Source organism: Mastacembelus armatus, chromosome 5, assembly GCF_900324485.2.
Source record: "Mastacembelus armatus chromosome 5, fMasArm1.2, whole genome shotgun sequence".
NCBI classification, from domain to species: Eukaryota; Metazoa; Chordata; class Actinopteri; order Synbranchiformes; family Mastacembelidae; genus Mastacembelus; species Mastacembelus armatus.
The window spans coordinates 3,351,786-3,368,863 of record NC_046637.1 but is presented as its reverse complement, the minus strand read 5'-3'; the positions used below and the strand labels follow the sequence as shown (position 1 = coordinate 3,368,863).

The 17,078-nt window shown below is 40.1% G+C and overlaps 1 protein-coding gene across 1 annotated transcript in view; it reads left to right on the top strand.

Annotated features, from left to right (window-relative positions):
- Window positions 1-17,078, top strand: part of ptprt (protein tyrosine phosphatase receptor type T) — a 266,980-nt gene that overhangs the window by 196,456 nt on the left and 53,446 nt on the right. Inside the window, exons 19-22 of the mRNA XM_026307430.1 lie at window positions 1,100-1,129; window positions 8,689-8,843; window positions 13,679-13,759; window positions 14,274-14,309. Of these exons, the coding sequence (XP_026163215.1) occupies window positions 1,100-1,129; window positions 8,689-8,843; window positions 13,679-13,759; window positions 14,274-14,309 (302 nt within the window). The remainder of the gene's footprint in view (window positions 1-1,099; window positions 1,130-8,688; window positions 8,844-13,678; window positions 13,760-14,273; window positions 14,310-17,078) is intronic.

The window sequence follows — 17,078 nt, the reverse complement described above, 5'->3', positions numbered from 1 at the left end:
AGGAGTATACAGTGATTTATGTTATCAAAAGCTGCACTGACATCAAATAAGATAAAGTGAGTGCAATTTCAGCTCACTGGCTCTGAAAGCCGACTGGAAAAGTTCAAAGAGATTACTGTTAGAAATGTGGGCTGGAAGCTGCTGAGACAAAGCTATTTTTAGTAGTTTTCATAAAGATGGCAGGTTAGAGACTGGTTGATAATTAAGAGACTCTGGATCAATGTTTGTTTTCTTAAGTAGATATTTAAGCACAGCAGCTTTAAAGGACAATACCTGTTAAAACCGATCATTAAGCTAACTGATTGATTTATCATGGATTACTTTCTTCTGAAGGAAAGATGGATGGTAAGGGAAAACTGCTCTCCAACTTACAATTTAAACGTTACTCAGTGGATGAACTTTTAGGTAGATTATGCTCTACAATAAAAGCCTTTTAAGTGGTTTATTGCTATGATGTCATATTCCTTATTTAATACCAATCAACCATTACTGCTCAATGTAGAATGTGGTAAAACATTAGCATGGAGCAAGAGAGTGAATGATGGATGAATATCTGGAGTCTATGTTTTCATCACTTAAAATTTAATGAACAGGCCAAAAGAAGAAAGAAAAAAAAATGGGGTGAGTGAAATGATCATTTCACAAGCCATAGACCTCCTTATTACCTCTAATTTATTTGATGGACTACTGACCACTTCACAGCTGATTTACGGTGGAGCATATCAACTAAATACTGACAGAAAGTCCACAAATGTTCTTATAAACTAAATATGGACAGCCTGACCTGGTAAAATCAACTCATGGCCAGATGAAGAGAGATCTAGTGTCACACCGTTAGATTGACAGGCAGCATCTGTAAAAGCTTTATGAAACAAATCTACAGAGACAAAGGTGAGAGACAGCAATTTTTTTTTTTTTTTTTATATGAGGACACATGAACAGACGAGAAGAGGTGTCAGTTAGATGGACACGTTAAAAAAGGTTTAAAGTGACAACAAGTCAAAAAAATCCATTCAAGTCATGATCTAATCCAATGTGTTTGTGCTTCTTCTGGGTTTTGCTCTGTTGTCATCATCGGCCTCACCTCACCATGCTTCAGAAGACATGCTTATTCCTACTCTTATTACCTGTAAGTAGAGATTTCACATCAGGAATAACTTTTCTCAGCCCCTTAATTGTTTCTTTTAACTACCTATTGATATATATTTTTTTTTTTTTTTTTTTGCTGTTAAAATGTTGTCTTGTTTTCTACTTGACTTGTTTCATATTCAACCCCATGATGAGTACATACATTGTTTGAATCTCAAAACATTTCACACTCTCAAGACATCCTGACAAAATGCTAAAAAAACATCCTATGGCCATAACTGAATCCACATTTCATCTGTTTGCTTCAGCAGCCAACTCGATATTTCTACTGCATGATAAAAGGTGGCCAGGAATACCTGCCAAAGACAAACCTTGAATTGATGATTGGTAGACAAATACAGCAACCCACAGGCACAATAAGCGATTTGGCAGGTGGCAGTAAATCATAACTCTGAAGGAATACAAAGTCGGAGATAGCTTGCCAACGAAAATGTAACAACAGAGAAGTGGCCACGCTGTTGTCTTGGAAAACTAGAAGCACTGACACATTCAGCTCCTTGTAGACACTCATTTATTAACTACACAGCCTTTGATTTATAGCATGTTAAAAAAAGAAAGCTGCTATTTTTCCCACTTTGGAAAAAGTACTTGTGAGTAGTATATAGATAGCAGTATATGAAGAAGTTAGACAATGAATAGTGAAATATGTTTATTTCACCTTCATATACAGTATGTAAAGTCTTCATAGTTAATAGTTAACTGGTAACTATGCAGGGAGCAGCTGGTTGGTCTTAAGTCCCAGTCACAGTCTTTGCAACCTTAATCTGTTGCCATCCTGCTTCACATCACAAAGTTACACACACCTGGGAGTAGTTGCTGCTTAAATCCTTTAAAGGGCAACTTAGTAGTAGCTTTAGGGGAAAATATCATTCCTCAAACTTGTTTTTGAAACTTGGGATGTGATAGTGACACTGTACCATCAGACATGAACACTGCAGCAAAATCCATGTCTTTATTGACGAGTGCACACAGTATATTGGCTGGCTGGGTGTTCTCACGATTGGGGCTTGAGATTAAACTACAGCATTAGTTGGATGGTGTCAGCTGGATTTCATTTTAATTGTCTGCATGTCCTATTCCACCTTAAAAGGTCATTGTAATTTAATCCTCTCCACCAAGTGGCTATTTCCCATTTGTTAACCAGTACTAATGAGGAGCTATGTTAGCTGTCTGTTCATGCATGCACATGCGCGTACAAGCACACACACACACACACACACACACACACCACCATACCTGTGCAACACATACACTTTGTTGCCTGGAGCTAACCTACAAATCCCTGCAGAGAATTTCAGAAAATCTCTGCTTCTCCAGCTGTCTTCAAAGCATCTGAACATTTCCTCTAAATCTGCAGCAGAGTCCTAACTGAGCGGAACAGTCATCACATGCCAATATTTCTTAAAACAGCCACCCTGAGGTTGTTTGACCCCACCAGAAATTACTTCTGTGTACTGACAGTTAGAAATAAGGCAGGCCTCACTGTAGTTTAGCTTGTTTCGTTTGTTTCAGTGGAAATTTAAATACTCACAGCAAGACTGAATTTACCAGTGTGCCCATGATGCAGACATATGCAGGACACTAACCCATAAAGAATATAGTTCCAATCATGCATATAAAAGCATAGTCACATGCAGGATTTTGGAGGTGTATGTTGTGGATGATACACGCAGCTGTGACGTTTAAGGACATGGATATGTTAAGCAACCTTTATGTACTTTATTTAACAGGTGATCTGAGCACACATGCACATTTAGAAATGACAACTCAAAATAACAGCTGCACATACACATGGACATGTGCACAGTGATGACACTTACATATGTACATGCACACACAGCTATAGCCCAAGGATTGTTACTGATAGGAGACAGATTTAAAGATGCACAAGACTCCTGCAGTCCTGCAGTGTTTGTATTTCTTCTCTCTTTCTCTCTTTCCAACCTCTATCTCTCTCTTCACCTCTCTCTGTATCCCTCAATCTCTCCATCCCTGGCTGGGTCTTCTTCTAAATCCTGTGATACGCAGATGAAAGTTTGTTTGGGCTTCGCCTGCAGTCTCCTCTGGAGCTACTGCTGTCATCCTGAAGTGACTGACTGCCTGTCTCACTGCAGTGCTGTCTGGGGATGGCTTGAGGATATTTGAGCTATCTAGCTGCCAACCGACTGGCTGGGGCCATTCTTGCCATAACACGAGAGTTCTGTCAATCCCTCAACAAGTGCAACAAATGTCATTTCCCTTGTTTGATTGGATGCCTTAAGGTTGCCCCTGTCGACTCGCCAGGCTTCAACCAAACAAATGCAGTTCCCTTTGTGTGCATCACTTTCTAGAAAAAGAACACGACTGATAACCTATAAATGGTTCCCGTATGATTGATTGCATTTGCAGCTATATACAGCTATAGTTGGATAATACAACTTGAATGGAAATAATCTGTACAATGTAGAAAAAACTTAAAAGGTCATTATAATTTAATCTTCTCCACCAACTCCTTTGTATTAAAGACAGACTAAATGATGAACTTAGGTAATCAGATTTACTAAAAGAATATCCAGCTTTGGTAAATAAACCTTTCAAGTGCTCATGACACCTAATTTATCAAATGAGCTGCAATGTTTTTTGCTTAGGACTTCACTAAAAGCGCCAATCCCCTTTAATTCTTTGCATCTCATGCTGCAAACTTGAAACAACTCCCCTCTACCCGATCAGGAAAGATATGAGCTCACCCAAAACAGCATACAGTTTCCCCTACACATCCCATGTTGTCAACACATCCAATGGCTTGTAGTTAGCATCACCAGGGGCACATAGCAGTCCATGATTCTGCACTGTGGTCCGCACCAGGTGGGGTAACCTTCGTGCTTAATGAACTGCCGCTGTGACATTCATTTAAGGATTATGTGTTGTTCGTTGCCATTTACAATATGCAGGGAATTTGTCATTTAAACGAGTCCATTAATGTGATGAATATGTAATAGTAGATGTGGAGAGAAGGAGGGGGAAGGATAATGAGAGGGCTTTTCTTTTCTCACTAGTTACAAGTGTCTGTCTGTTGCTTTTTCTTCCTGCCTCTTTGCACCGACTCCCCTCCTTCATCTTCCCTTCTTGTTCTTTATTCTTTTGCCATCTCTTCATCTTTTCCACTTGGCTTTCCTTTCTTTGCTCACCTCCTCCTCTTCGTCGCCTGCCCACTTTCTGTCAAAGTGCAGTCACATAGCCAGGAATAGGCCACTCTAAGCTCCAATCACACAGGGGCTTTTGAGGCCTGTAAATTGGTGTGGAGTACAGCAAGGTTGAATCTGAGGTTGATGGAAGGAAATGATTATGGGAGAAACTTGCCTGGCCATTCCTTCTTTTCCATCTTGCACTCTTCTTTCTCTCTAACACCTTCATCTCGCTTTCCCTATTGTTCCCCTGGTTGAGTTTTCTTCTCATTTCCTTTGTTTATTCTTGAGCTGTTTCATTTGTTTCTCTACTTTCTCATCTTCACTTTTCACCTTTTCCCTCTGTCTCTCTGTCTCCCTCTGCCTCTTTATAAACTCTAATTTTTCATTTCTCTGTCTCTTGGCTTTATTGCTTAAGTACTCAAGGACCAGTAATGTGCATGATCGGATCTAAATTTAGTCACACGTACATGCACACCAATATGCAGTGATACTGCTTTAATGTCATATTTCTGCCACACACGTCATTGCCAGTCTTCTGAGAATGAGTGAATGATAGGGATAAAAAGAGGTCTTACATCTTGCATATTGTTTTTTTTATTATTATTCATAAACTCATTAAACGATTGTGTGTTGGCACAAAGTCTGGTTGAAGAACAGTGAGAAACCACTCAAATCAGTTCAGTTGAATGAGCTTGTGCGTGTGTCTATTTAAAATCTGTTTTGCAACACGTCATAAGAAATGCTCTACAACTTCTTGAAGTACCTGCTCATTTTCCCTTTCTCTATTCCTGACACATGCGGTAATGACTCAGCCCATGAGAAGGTAATGAAAGTATTCTAAATACTCCTAAAGGAAAATCGTATATTTAATCTTCAGGATGGTTCAGAGACACGTAAACAGGCGTATTAGGCGGCTTCGTGATAGGTGACTAACACACCCACTCACAGGCCAGTGTGCACCAGCAGCCAAATGCAACAAGCACGTGTACTCACACACACGGGAGAAAACACAGAACGTACACCACATACAGTACTTACACCGCCTTCAGGAAGATCAAGTACACACATACGCCAGTGCTTGTCCACACACACACACACACACACACATACACACGCACGCACACACACACACACACACACACACAGCTCACTGCATCTAATTCGTGACTAGATGTCAGACACTAAGAAAGTTGAAGAATGTGTTGGTGGATCATGAGGATGTTTTCAGTCGACTTCAGAAAAGGAGGCGTGAGATGGTTTTTAAATGACTCAACGAGAGTTTGCTGTTAACAGTGTTGTTTAATAGTTACAGATATTACTGACAGTATTTGCTCATTTGCACAGCACAACGTGCACTGAATAAACAGCTTGTACACACTGTGAGAAACTTAGTTAATGGCTCACCTGGTTCTGACAGATCGTGGGCAGTGAGGGAATTCTCAAATGGCTTTGGAGTGTTTTGCTGCTGCACACTTGAACAAATCAGGCTCTGATCAACGAACAAAGTGTTGGTGCTAATTGACAAAGAAACCAAACTAAAGTCAAACACTAAATGCACACAGCTAAATCGAAGCATATTGTCAAACACAAATAATGACTGTAACTGAAAAACCTCTTCAGGTGTTTATTTCTTCTTCTTAGTATTATCATTAATGCTATAATGCATTTTTGTATAAAGTTGAGATTTGACAGACAGTTTGGATTCAGAGACACTAGACAAATGAAAAAAGTTGTAAATAAATTAGGACTGAACAACCTGAATCAGCATGTACACAATAAGAATAATAAGAATAATAATAAATAAATATAATAATATCTCTCTACATGAATAAATTCAGTAGTGATTCGGTACATTTAGCCTGTCTGGTACGCAGCAGGTGATAGTCCAGTTGTGAATTTGAACATCACGCCATTAGACTCATTTATTCAGCCTGTGTGCATGTGGCCGCAATGCATCAATCATCACTGACTCTCAATTTAAGAAAACATACATCTGTCACAGTTTTGCCCTAAAAAGCTTGATTGCTTTGACTTGCACCTGCTTTGACTTGCACCGCTAATATAAGCTAGAAAATTCAAGCATGCTCATTTATTTTTCTTTGTATTGCATTACAGCTAATGTGGTTAGCCGAGTAAGGATCACTCTGCAACAAAATGTGTGTTATTTTTTAGATGCCAGTCAAATTAAGTGAGTGCTGAATGCTTTGACTTGTGGCCTTCCAGCCACAAATATCTTCACTTACCTGTTCACAATGAAGTACAATGTATAGTAGTTTCGTTTGGTAGCATATTAGATATGCACTGTACTTATACAGAAAACACGTGGAGTTGTTTTAAAAAGCTAATAAAACTTATTGTGTGTCTCTGCAACCCTCAGGTGAACACAAATCTTTTAAGGCACAGTGTTCTCCTGCTTTGGAGTCTGTGGGTTTACAAGTGGATCAAGATATATTTCTCTTATCCTTAGTGGGAAATACAGGTCACAAATGAAAGGAAATATTTGACAAAAAAGAAGATTTCCCATAATTCCCTTGAACTGCAAGGTCTCAGTCAATATTTGTGAACAACCTGCTGTTAAACCAGGAGGCCACAGAGTTGTTGCATTGATCTCTGGTGTTTATTATTGAAGCCTCACCACTGGCAAAAACTAAATAAATAAAATAACATTTTAAAATATTTTTTTAATAGACAAAAGTTATAAATTGAGAGTAGTATTAATAAACCATGGCAAAGCCAGTGTTATACTCACTGCTATATTGTCCTCTACTACTGTTGTTATTGTTGAGGCTTCTACATAATAAGCAATTATTAAAGGGAATCAAAGCAAAAAAGCATTTTTAGTCTTTGGTGGTTCCAAAGGACTCACATTGGATCCACATGTGGCCTACTTCCTTCTGGATGTGTTAGCATCTAAAGCTAACCTGTTGGTTTTGGTAGCATTAGCCACCTAGCATGGTCATGACTGGACCTTTGGATTGAATTGGAGCTTTGTGTAACATTAGTGCTTTGGGTCACATTAGCAGGAACCAGAGCGTCTACTGGACTGACACGTTTACTCCTTAGTCAGCTAATGCTAGTTTTGGACTGGACACTTTGTCCCAGCCAGGCCTCTGTAGTTCATGTTGTAGCTTCAGGAAACAGAACAGGAGGGCAAAGAGTGGAGGGGTTTATGGTGGTAGGTTTGCTTTTGGTGGCTTAGAAAACATTAGGTAGATTACCTTTAAATCACACTACAGCAGTTGACGTAATTTCCTTCTGTCAAAAGCCGCAGTGATCTTTATATCAAAATGAGTCTCACCACTTATCACTTCCAGTATGGCCATGGTCATAAAACGTCCGGACATAGATTTTAAAAGCAACATAGTCTGCTCTGCAGTGTTACCTCTGTAAACTCTAGTGACTCTACTGGTCGATGTCAGATTGTAATAACTTGTTGTCGTTTCTGCCATCTGGTGTCTCAGTGGACCTACAACTGAAGGCTCAAGTAAAACTCAAAATAGCAGATGCAAAATGGCCAACAGATGGGAGCTGTGACATGTGAACAGTAAATGGAAGGAAAAAGCTCTTAAGGACACGACCACACTCGAGGGATGTCTTATCAGCAGACCACACAACTGCATTTAGCAAAAAATCTTTTATCCTAAACACTCATATAGGTTGTTTGTCCTTACAGCCCAACCCAAACATCAGCTACAGCAGTAGGAGATATATCATATAGTGTAATAATCACTACTAAAAATAAATACCTAATCTTTTTATGATATGGCCATGCTGTAGCAAAAGTTTGGTTAGTTCTGGATGTCAGCCTAGCCCACTCAGTCCTTAACCAACAATAATGAACTGACTGGCATATGTTTCCTCATTATTCCTGTAGAATAATGAAACTAAATGAAGTGTCTTTACTGTCCAAAGCTACTGGATGTGGGACTGTTAAATACTATGATCTTAAAGTCTCCATGATAGTGCAAATGAGCTGTGTGTCGTCTGTGCCCTTTTAGTGACCAGCTGACACTGATGCATGATACTTGGGGAGAACTTTACTATATTGCCAACTGTCCGAAAACGTTCCATAACATAATAGTCACAGCTCTCCATCAAACGCCCAAAGGCACTAAATGGGCTCTGAGCATGAGGACAAATATTGTTGTCTGATGAGAGAAGAGCTGAGCCCTTTGGGCAGAGCTCTGTGATGAGGATCTGCTCATCAGCTGGCCAACACCATCCCTGTGCTGAAGCATGGTGTGATTGTGTATGCTGCATGTGGATTTACACACATACATCTTTCTGTATGTGTACATTTACTTCTCTCTGTGTGTTTGTGCTTATAGCTGTGTGTATGCTTGTCTGTGTGTATTTGTTAATACCACCATAGGAAGTTGGCCAAGAAGCAGAAGGAGACTGCCAGCAGCTCCACTCAGCAGAGGGAGATGGGTCCAGTCACCACAGCTGATAAGAGCACCACTAAAGTCAGCACCCTGCACAAAGACGACCCCTTTTCCACCTCCAACCAGGACCTCAACGGATTCAGTAAGTTAAAATCCTCTTTGGTCAACCTAAATCTGCCAAATACAGCTGTCACCATCACGCAGGTCTACTTGTGCTCTAAATACAGCAGCCATGTTCAGACACTGCAAATGTCTGGAAGAGATTGTTTTGCTGAGGGAGTGTAGTCTTTCATAAACAGTGTGGCTCAGAGGAGCCTTTTTTACTTCAGAAACTTTGTTGTTAGTTAAGTTTTGTTTCACATAGTAAAGTTTTTTTTTTTTGCCCTTGCCTCAACTCAAAAATAGGCATATCGTATATCTCTGTGTCATTAATCATTTTGTCAGATTCATTTATTCAAACAGTGGACATCTTATTTTATAATGAAACACCCCATATGCTCCTCTTCCATCAACATCTGCAGTGTGTTGTGCTGCTTCAGTAGCCTCCATCTTATTTAGTGCTGTCATAATCCTTTTCACCTCTCTTGCCTATTTTTCTGTTCTGTGATGCTTCATGCACACAGGTACATGCATGCATATTACACTGCATGTTTTACTAAGCATCTCTCTCTATCTTCAGCTGCAGTCTTGAAAGTCACCCCTACTGCAGTTGCATGGTTGTGTGGTGCATACTCTTATTTCTTTGTAAATGTGTGTGTGTGTGTGTGTGTGTCTGGGGTAATTAGACAGGGCCTCTCAGAAGGGCATTTTTCTCTTGAAAATGTCATCCTGGCCTTTTGTGAATGCTTGGTCGCTGAAAGCCAGGGGTGCTGCAGTGGGACTAAGTAGCAAGCTAATACTGGCCATAATTGCCTGTGCTCTTCCTCTAACTGTCCTTGTTGCAGTTATGACATACAATAATGTTTTTGCATTGGAAACATTTTTATCTGGGCCTTGGATATACAGTGAAGCTCTGATGTTTAAAATTTATTTTGCATTCAAATAGACTCAGTCTTATGATTACAAAAATACCTTACTTTATTCTCAACCTTGTGCTGGAACGTCTTCCTTTGAACAGCGGCCATTTCCTTCTGTCCAGTTCAACCTAATGATACTTTCTCTGGATCTGGGTTTTCTGTGTTTTGAGGATTTAGAACAGGTTACTGTCTTCTACAAATTGGGTAATTGGGAGGTAATAGCCATTTTTGCTTTTAGGAAGAGGTGACAAAACCTTGTTTTGGACTAAATGTAGAGTTTGTCATGCAAATTGGTCTTCGTTTGTTTTGGGCTTCCATAACGTAAAGTTTGCATTTTCATTAGCTGTCAGGTGTCTCTTCTTTTTTATCTTCTTTACATAGAATCCAGCAGGAGACTGTTGTGTTTCACTAATCTGTGCAGACTGGAAAAAAATAACTGTTGACTGTGAATGATTATAATCCTGTCACTTCTGTCACTTTCTACTTTTTTCATTAGTTTGTTTTTGAGGATTCATGGCAATTAGCTGTCAGGTTTATCAAAGATGGCGTCAAAACAGTTTCTCTCTAACTGTCCCTGGTTCACAGCTGGTACTGTGTTCTCACATGGGCATTTAAAGAAGAGATCCACATACACACATGGTCACCGATCCAGGCTCAGGCCTAATGAGGCAGAGAAAAATGCTGACACAAGGCAGGGAACCCAATAATATTTTTGTGGATGGACCCTCACAGGGCAAATAACCTTTTTGTGTTATTGCATTCTCACCCAGTCACCAGCTATCTTCACAGGACATTGCTGTCAAAGCAGATTTCTTTTCAAATGCAGGTACACTCCTCACTGTATTAAAGTTGAGCTTCTTCATTAGCATACAATGGCGGTGCGCATGAGGCGAGAGGGATTTTATCACAGAAGAGGAGACGATATGTTGCGTTCGGAGGGATTAGGAGACAGGAGTAATACTGAGAGGTGACGCGAGAGGAGGAGAATAAAGAGGCTAATACATTCATTAATTATAAGACATCTGTAAAATTACAAACACTGAATGAGGTCTGTATAAATCTTGACTCTGCCATTTTCAAAAAACAATATTTAAAGAGACATCTGGCTTATAGGAAAACTGCTGCTGTTTTAGTGACCTGAGGCACCATGGTTTGTTGTGAAATCCTTTACAATAATACTAAGTCAGTATTTGTATTTCACTGACATTGCCTCATATCTTGATAAAATCCCGACACTTATGTTGCCGGATCACAAATCAGAAACAGATCAGTCTGGATTTTCCAGCACCGGTCCAGAGGCTGGCCCAGTTTTGCCTGAAGCTGTGTGATAAAGTGCTAAAAATAGCTTTTCTCTGCAGAAATTATAATTATCATACCAACAGAAGCATGGATCGACTGTTAGTGAGACTATACAGTTTTGCTCACCATCACTGGTCCTGCTCTCTGGTACACAGACATTATAAAATCTGCATCCTCTTTCTTCTTGGCACTTCAGTGTGACAGGGAGAACGATGGCTATTCTCAGAGTCACTTCAGCTGCCATTATCACAAGGAGAAGACGCTATAAGTGGCTACTTCCACAGTCTGCTTAGCGATGTACATCAGTACACGTGAGAGGAACAGGCCTGGCTGGTGCATTTATAACATCTAGTTAGAAAATGGTCTCAAACCAGTTTTCATCGTTCTGATTGGTTTACAATCCCTCCTTATAGCGATCTTCTTTGCCAAAAGACAAACCAAGATTAAATCAGAAACAAAAACCCCTGGACAGTAACCTAACATAAGCTATGAACACATGAATATTTCAGGAAAAGGAAAACAGAGAATATCACCCTGGGTGGAGGCAGAGACACACAGGGAGTTTGCACTAATGACTAGACCATGAGGACTCTGAAATACCCAAATTCGTTGCAAGCGCTCACAAATAATGACATGCATAAACAGTAAGTGGCTGCTGAAAGCCTACAGATAAATGACTCTCATTTTTAGTTGAGCACACACATGCATGCGGTATAACTACAGTATTTGCAGGCCCTGCAGATAAATGTGTGTAGGCTAGCTGTGATATCTAGTATGGATTATTGAACAGGCTTAGCTACCATGTAATATGTCATTCTCACAGCAATCCCCCTGGCTTTTATCTTATTGTCTGTGTGTGTTTGTGTGTGTCTCTGTGTGTCCATCTATGTCTATCCTATATATAATTTATTTATGGACTCCCAGCAGTTCATGTGTGTATGTGAGCAATAGTGTATCTGTGGGAATGGAGTAGCAAGTCCCTGAAACCCTGATTGTGAATCACATTCATAATCAATGATATAGATGCTTGTGTTTACTAAAACTGTTCCTTTAACCTTATTCCCACAGTTTCCATTTTGATCTGGTGATGGCACTGGTGATGGGTTTGAGCAGGGAGCAGGGAAATTTGCTAAAGAAAATGTGAAAAGTAAATAAAAAGGTCCAAGAGCTGCTTTTTCTGCCTGGCGTCACCACAGTGACATTGAATGCAAACATATCTCATGTAACAAATGACCACTGCTGTCATTTTTTTTCTGGGGTCATTAAATTCCCTCAGGCTTCGAGAAGTAAATCTATAAGCCATTTGAACAAATGGCCAGTGTGGATAAGTGTCCACTAGCTGGTGTTACAGAGTGACTAATAAATTATCATTATATGGATGGATGACAAATTCTTAAAGGCTTGACCTGAATAACTGAATGTGGTAATAAATACAAATGCTTCCATACAATGAAGAGCATTTTCCTGGTCTTTTCTTAGGTTTCTATTTTTCCATTTGAGGAAAGAGTCTCTGTAAATCAATGCACAAGTACTACGAGTGTTCACTTTTGTCCTCTGAGGAAACATTTCTATCCTAATGGGATGAAAGAATGACAGTGATGTGAATCGTACTTTTTGCTACAGGTGAACATGAGATATGCAAATCGCGTGGTAGACACCATGATTATCAGAACACCAGTACGGTTCCAGAGACCTGCGTCAGATCTATGCCAAGGAGCACTGGTCTGTGGGAAGCTGTTCTGGAGGCTTGTGCTGGCCCAGTACCTAAATAACAGAAGCTTTGCTCGTTTGTTTTTCACTTGACACCCATCAGCCCTCTTTTTCCTGGACAGGACAGTCCGATGCCCACAGGAGGTCACATGTTAGGAACAAGAAACATAGATTTTTAAGAATTTTCTGTTCTTTTCCTGGTGGTAACACCTAAATGCAGTAGCTCATTAATTCACAGACACATGTCTTATTCTTAACATTGCCAGCTTGGTGTCTGTGGCCACATTTTAAAATATGGCAGATGATCCTGTTTCTTTATTGGGCTCTTTATCTCCATTGGTTCATTACATTGTTTTAACTGTCGTCCTCCATTTAAGTCAAAGAATCAGTCTTATATAGTTTATTGATCAACAAGAAGGAGATGTCAGATTTGAGTGCATGCATAGACTGAACAAATGTTATGTTTGAAAATTCAATATTGGCAACACTGATGGTGCCATTAGTGTTACCGGATTGTTTCTGGTGTTGTTGAATATAGAGTATTGATCTGTCTTTGTGCATGTTGGTTTTCATTGTGAATTGTGTCCTCTGATGATTGATTTTGTGCTTTTTTTTAAGATAGGGTCACTGACCTGTGCCTCTTCTTTTCCCTCTGGCTTCTCTCCTCTTGTTTTTCTGTCTCTACTGTCCCTAATTCATCTCCTTCTATCCTTGTCCTTTATGGTTTATCGTCTTTTCCTCTCCTATTTCCCAATATCTGCACCTCCTGTTTCCTCCTCATGATTTCCTTTCTCATATCCTCATTCTCTCTCCATTCTCCACTTCCTCTCCTGCCTTACCTTCCAAACCTACCCTACACCTCCAAATTTCACATTCGCCTTTTTCCTTCTTGTTTCCTTGTCCTCTTATTCACCCTCCTTTCACCCCATCCTCCCTATTGTCTGCTCCACAGCCTCCCCGTCTCCCTGCTCCTTCTCTGTGCAGGGAAGCAAGACGCTGCAGAGCAAGTCCCTGCTGAATTCCTACTACTCAGGTACACACTTAAACTCACACACCTGCACACCCAGAATCTCTGAAGACGCTTTAGGCTGTGATTCAGTGGCGGTACGAGCTGTAGAGTGGCCTGCAGCTGTAATTGCAACTGGGCAATTAGACTGTACAGAAACAGCAAGACCACGTTTTTATTTCAAGTTGTGCATTTATGTTTATCAGATGATTTCTGCAAACTGCCAGGCTCTATGTTTAAGATTTTACTACTGACAGAAAATGCATTGCAGCCGTTTTACTAGTAATCAGACTACATCAGTTCTTCAAAGTTATTTTTCAGATTTGTTAATGATCCTTAACGCTGCACAGCAGGAAAACATCTGCCCTAGTTTGCATCTTTTTTATTTCAGCCAATTTAAAGGTAGAGGTAAAGGTAAATTTGATTTAGCCTTTTTAACTCTGTTTCTGATAGAAACTATATTGACTCTAAACATGTTAGTCTCAGTCTCAGACTTATGTTGTGTGTTTACCTCTGTGTTCCATGTTGAATCTGTGAGCAGTGTCCAAAGAGCCAGTTCCAGCCACAACTTCTATAGGTGAGAAAAACCTGTTTCTGCAGCTTAATGGATCATCTGTAATTTTCTTTGTCTATATCTCTCTTAGAGTTTTTTGTGTAAAGTGTAAAATCTGTGGTTTGTAACTCTTCAATGCAACATCTTTTTGTGTAAATGCATAGATGTGTGTGCAGGCATGTGCGAGTGTGAGAAATGTGAAGATCAAGGCAGAATTTCACATATTCAGGCACTTTCAATGTCAGAAACAGCAGCTGTTGTCACACCATCCAATGGCCATTGTCACAGCTATAAATACAGCTCAGGAGAGACCCCAGTAGGTGGCTGCTAGTAGCCAGAGTAAAAATGACACAAGTCACAGTGGATTTTATGACATACTGTGTTATATAAGAGGAGAAAGTCTGTGTTGGGATGATGTTGGTGTGGATGGGAACTCTTTTCTACAGGTGACTGGTGTTTGATTCCAGTGTGAAAGCTTGTGCTTCTTGTTCTCTTCCTAACCCTAACCAGGAAGCTTTAGTGCTTTAGTTTAGATTTTGAAGCTGGTGGTAAAACACATGATATACTTACTCCCCGTGCAATTAAAAATGAGAGCACACACGCACACACGCACACACACACACGCACACACGCACACACACACACACACACACACACACACAGAGTTTACACATGGGCAGAATGAAATGTCAGACCCATTTTCCACTGCCTCCTTTCTGTCTTTTTGTCTTCGTTTTTACTCCCTCTCTCCACTTCTGCTGGCCAGATTGGCCAGTTCTTTGCCAAGAAGGTTGGCTCTGGCCCCTGCCAAAGTGATGTGTGTGTGAATGTGTGTGTCCAGTCTTTGAATGAGTCGACCGCTTCACACACTTTCAAACACACACTCACAGAGGTATAAGTCCTGACGTGACATTTGTCTGCTGGTCTTCTTTTACAAGAAGGTTTCTCTTTTATGTGATAATACTTATCAGCCAGCTGCTAGCTCGTCATCTTCCTGCCACACCTCCTCTCCTCCTTTTTGCTCTTGTCATCTCCTTTTCCTTGTTCTGCCCTTTCTTCCCCCTCTCTCTGTCTTCATGTCTGTCTTTATGTCATTCCTGCACCTCCCTTTTCCAGTGTTTGTCTTTTTGGACTCCTTCTTCCTCGTTTCATCAGTTATTTCCTTTTTATTTTATTCATCATCTTTTCACCTGTACTGCCTCTTTAATTGTTACTGTATGTATTTTATCATTAACACCCCCTCTTCTCTTCTCTTTGTTCGTAGCCTCTAGTGTCCTCACTGCTGTGCTTCTCTGTCCCTTTTTCCCTCTGAGCTGTCATCCCTTCTTTTCTTTGTTTTTCTTTGCTCATCACATGTTGTTTCCTCTTTTCCTCACTGCCTTTTCATTTACTCTTCTGACTTTTTTCTACCCCACACACCTCTTCTCTGCAGGTAGCAGGAAAGAGTGTATCTTTTCCTAAAATATTTTGTTAATCAGCTGAACATCTGTGCGTGAACCCAAGTGTTAATTATTCAGAAACAAATAAATCCCTGTCATAGGCAGCCACTTTGTGCCTTATCTGTTCCAGACAAACAGACTGACCAAATCACCCATGTGTCAGAGAGAAAAAAAGTTAGAAAAACACAATGTTTACTGATTATATATATAGTTTGATAATGTTTCAAGCTTACCTATTTAAGCCACTTTACTGCAGTCTACACAACTGGCTACACAGGTTTCTGTGCCATTTGCTGATGCATTTGATGAAGCAGAATGTAAAAAAAAAAAAAAAAAAAAAAAAAGACGCTTGAGTGATTTGTGCAGTGGCACAAATTTGCTGTTCTACAGCTTTACTGAATGACGTCAGCATTTTGTCAAACCATCTGTTCTCCCCAGACGGACAAGAGATGTAAAAGAAAACTTCAGTTATTACTGTAAAGGAAAGGAACAGTTACAGCATGGGAAATGGAAGAAATAGAGGAATTCATTATGTTTTATTTATTTTTCTGTAGATATAAAACAAATGGTTCATACATTGAACAATGCCCTGTATATCCTTATAACATCTGTTACTTCATCCCTTAGTCCCTACCATCTATTCATTCATCTATCATCCATTCATCTATCCATCCCTGCCTCTATGCACCAACACTCCCTCACCCTCATCCTGCAATCTTCTCACCCACCCACATTCACCCATCCCTCATTCCTCTTTTCATTTATTCCAGTCATCTCTCCATTCATCCATTTTTTTTCTTCTATGCACTCACTTCATTTCATTCTACCTTTTCTTTGAATACACAATCTTCCCTCTGTTCACTGATTTCCCAGCAGGCCCTCCTTGCTTCTGTTCAACTCTTAACTTGTTCAACTTCTCCTGCTCTTTTTACTGTTCCTCCCACCACATTAATCCCATCTATCTGTCCATCCACTTCTCCATTAATTCCTCCATTGCTCATTTGATCATTTCATCATCTCTTTATCTATCCATCCCCTCCTCTACCCTTCATTGCCATCTATAACATTTCCTCTTTTATAGTTTAATTGATTCAATTATCCCTTCTTTCCAACCACCCTATTACCCATCCATCCACTTGTACACACAGTACATTAGTTCCTTTCTAAATCCTGTCTCTTCATTCCATTGCAGTGCTGCACTTTCCCATCTCCCATTTAATATTTCCCATCCCTGCTTTTGTCCACTCATATCTCTTTCCCACATCCATCCAACCTCATGCATCATCCAGCAGCAGAGCCGGTTGCTGTTTGCACACCATGCTCAGCACTGCATTTATCTTATTGATTGAAGCAG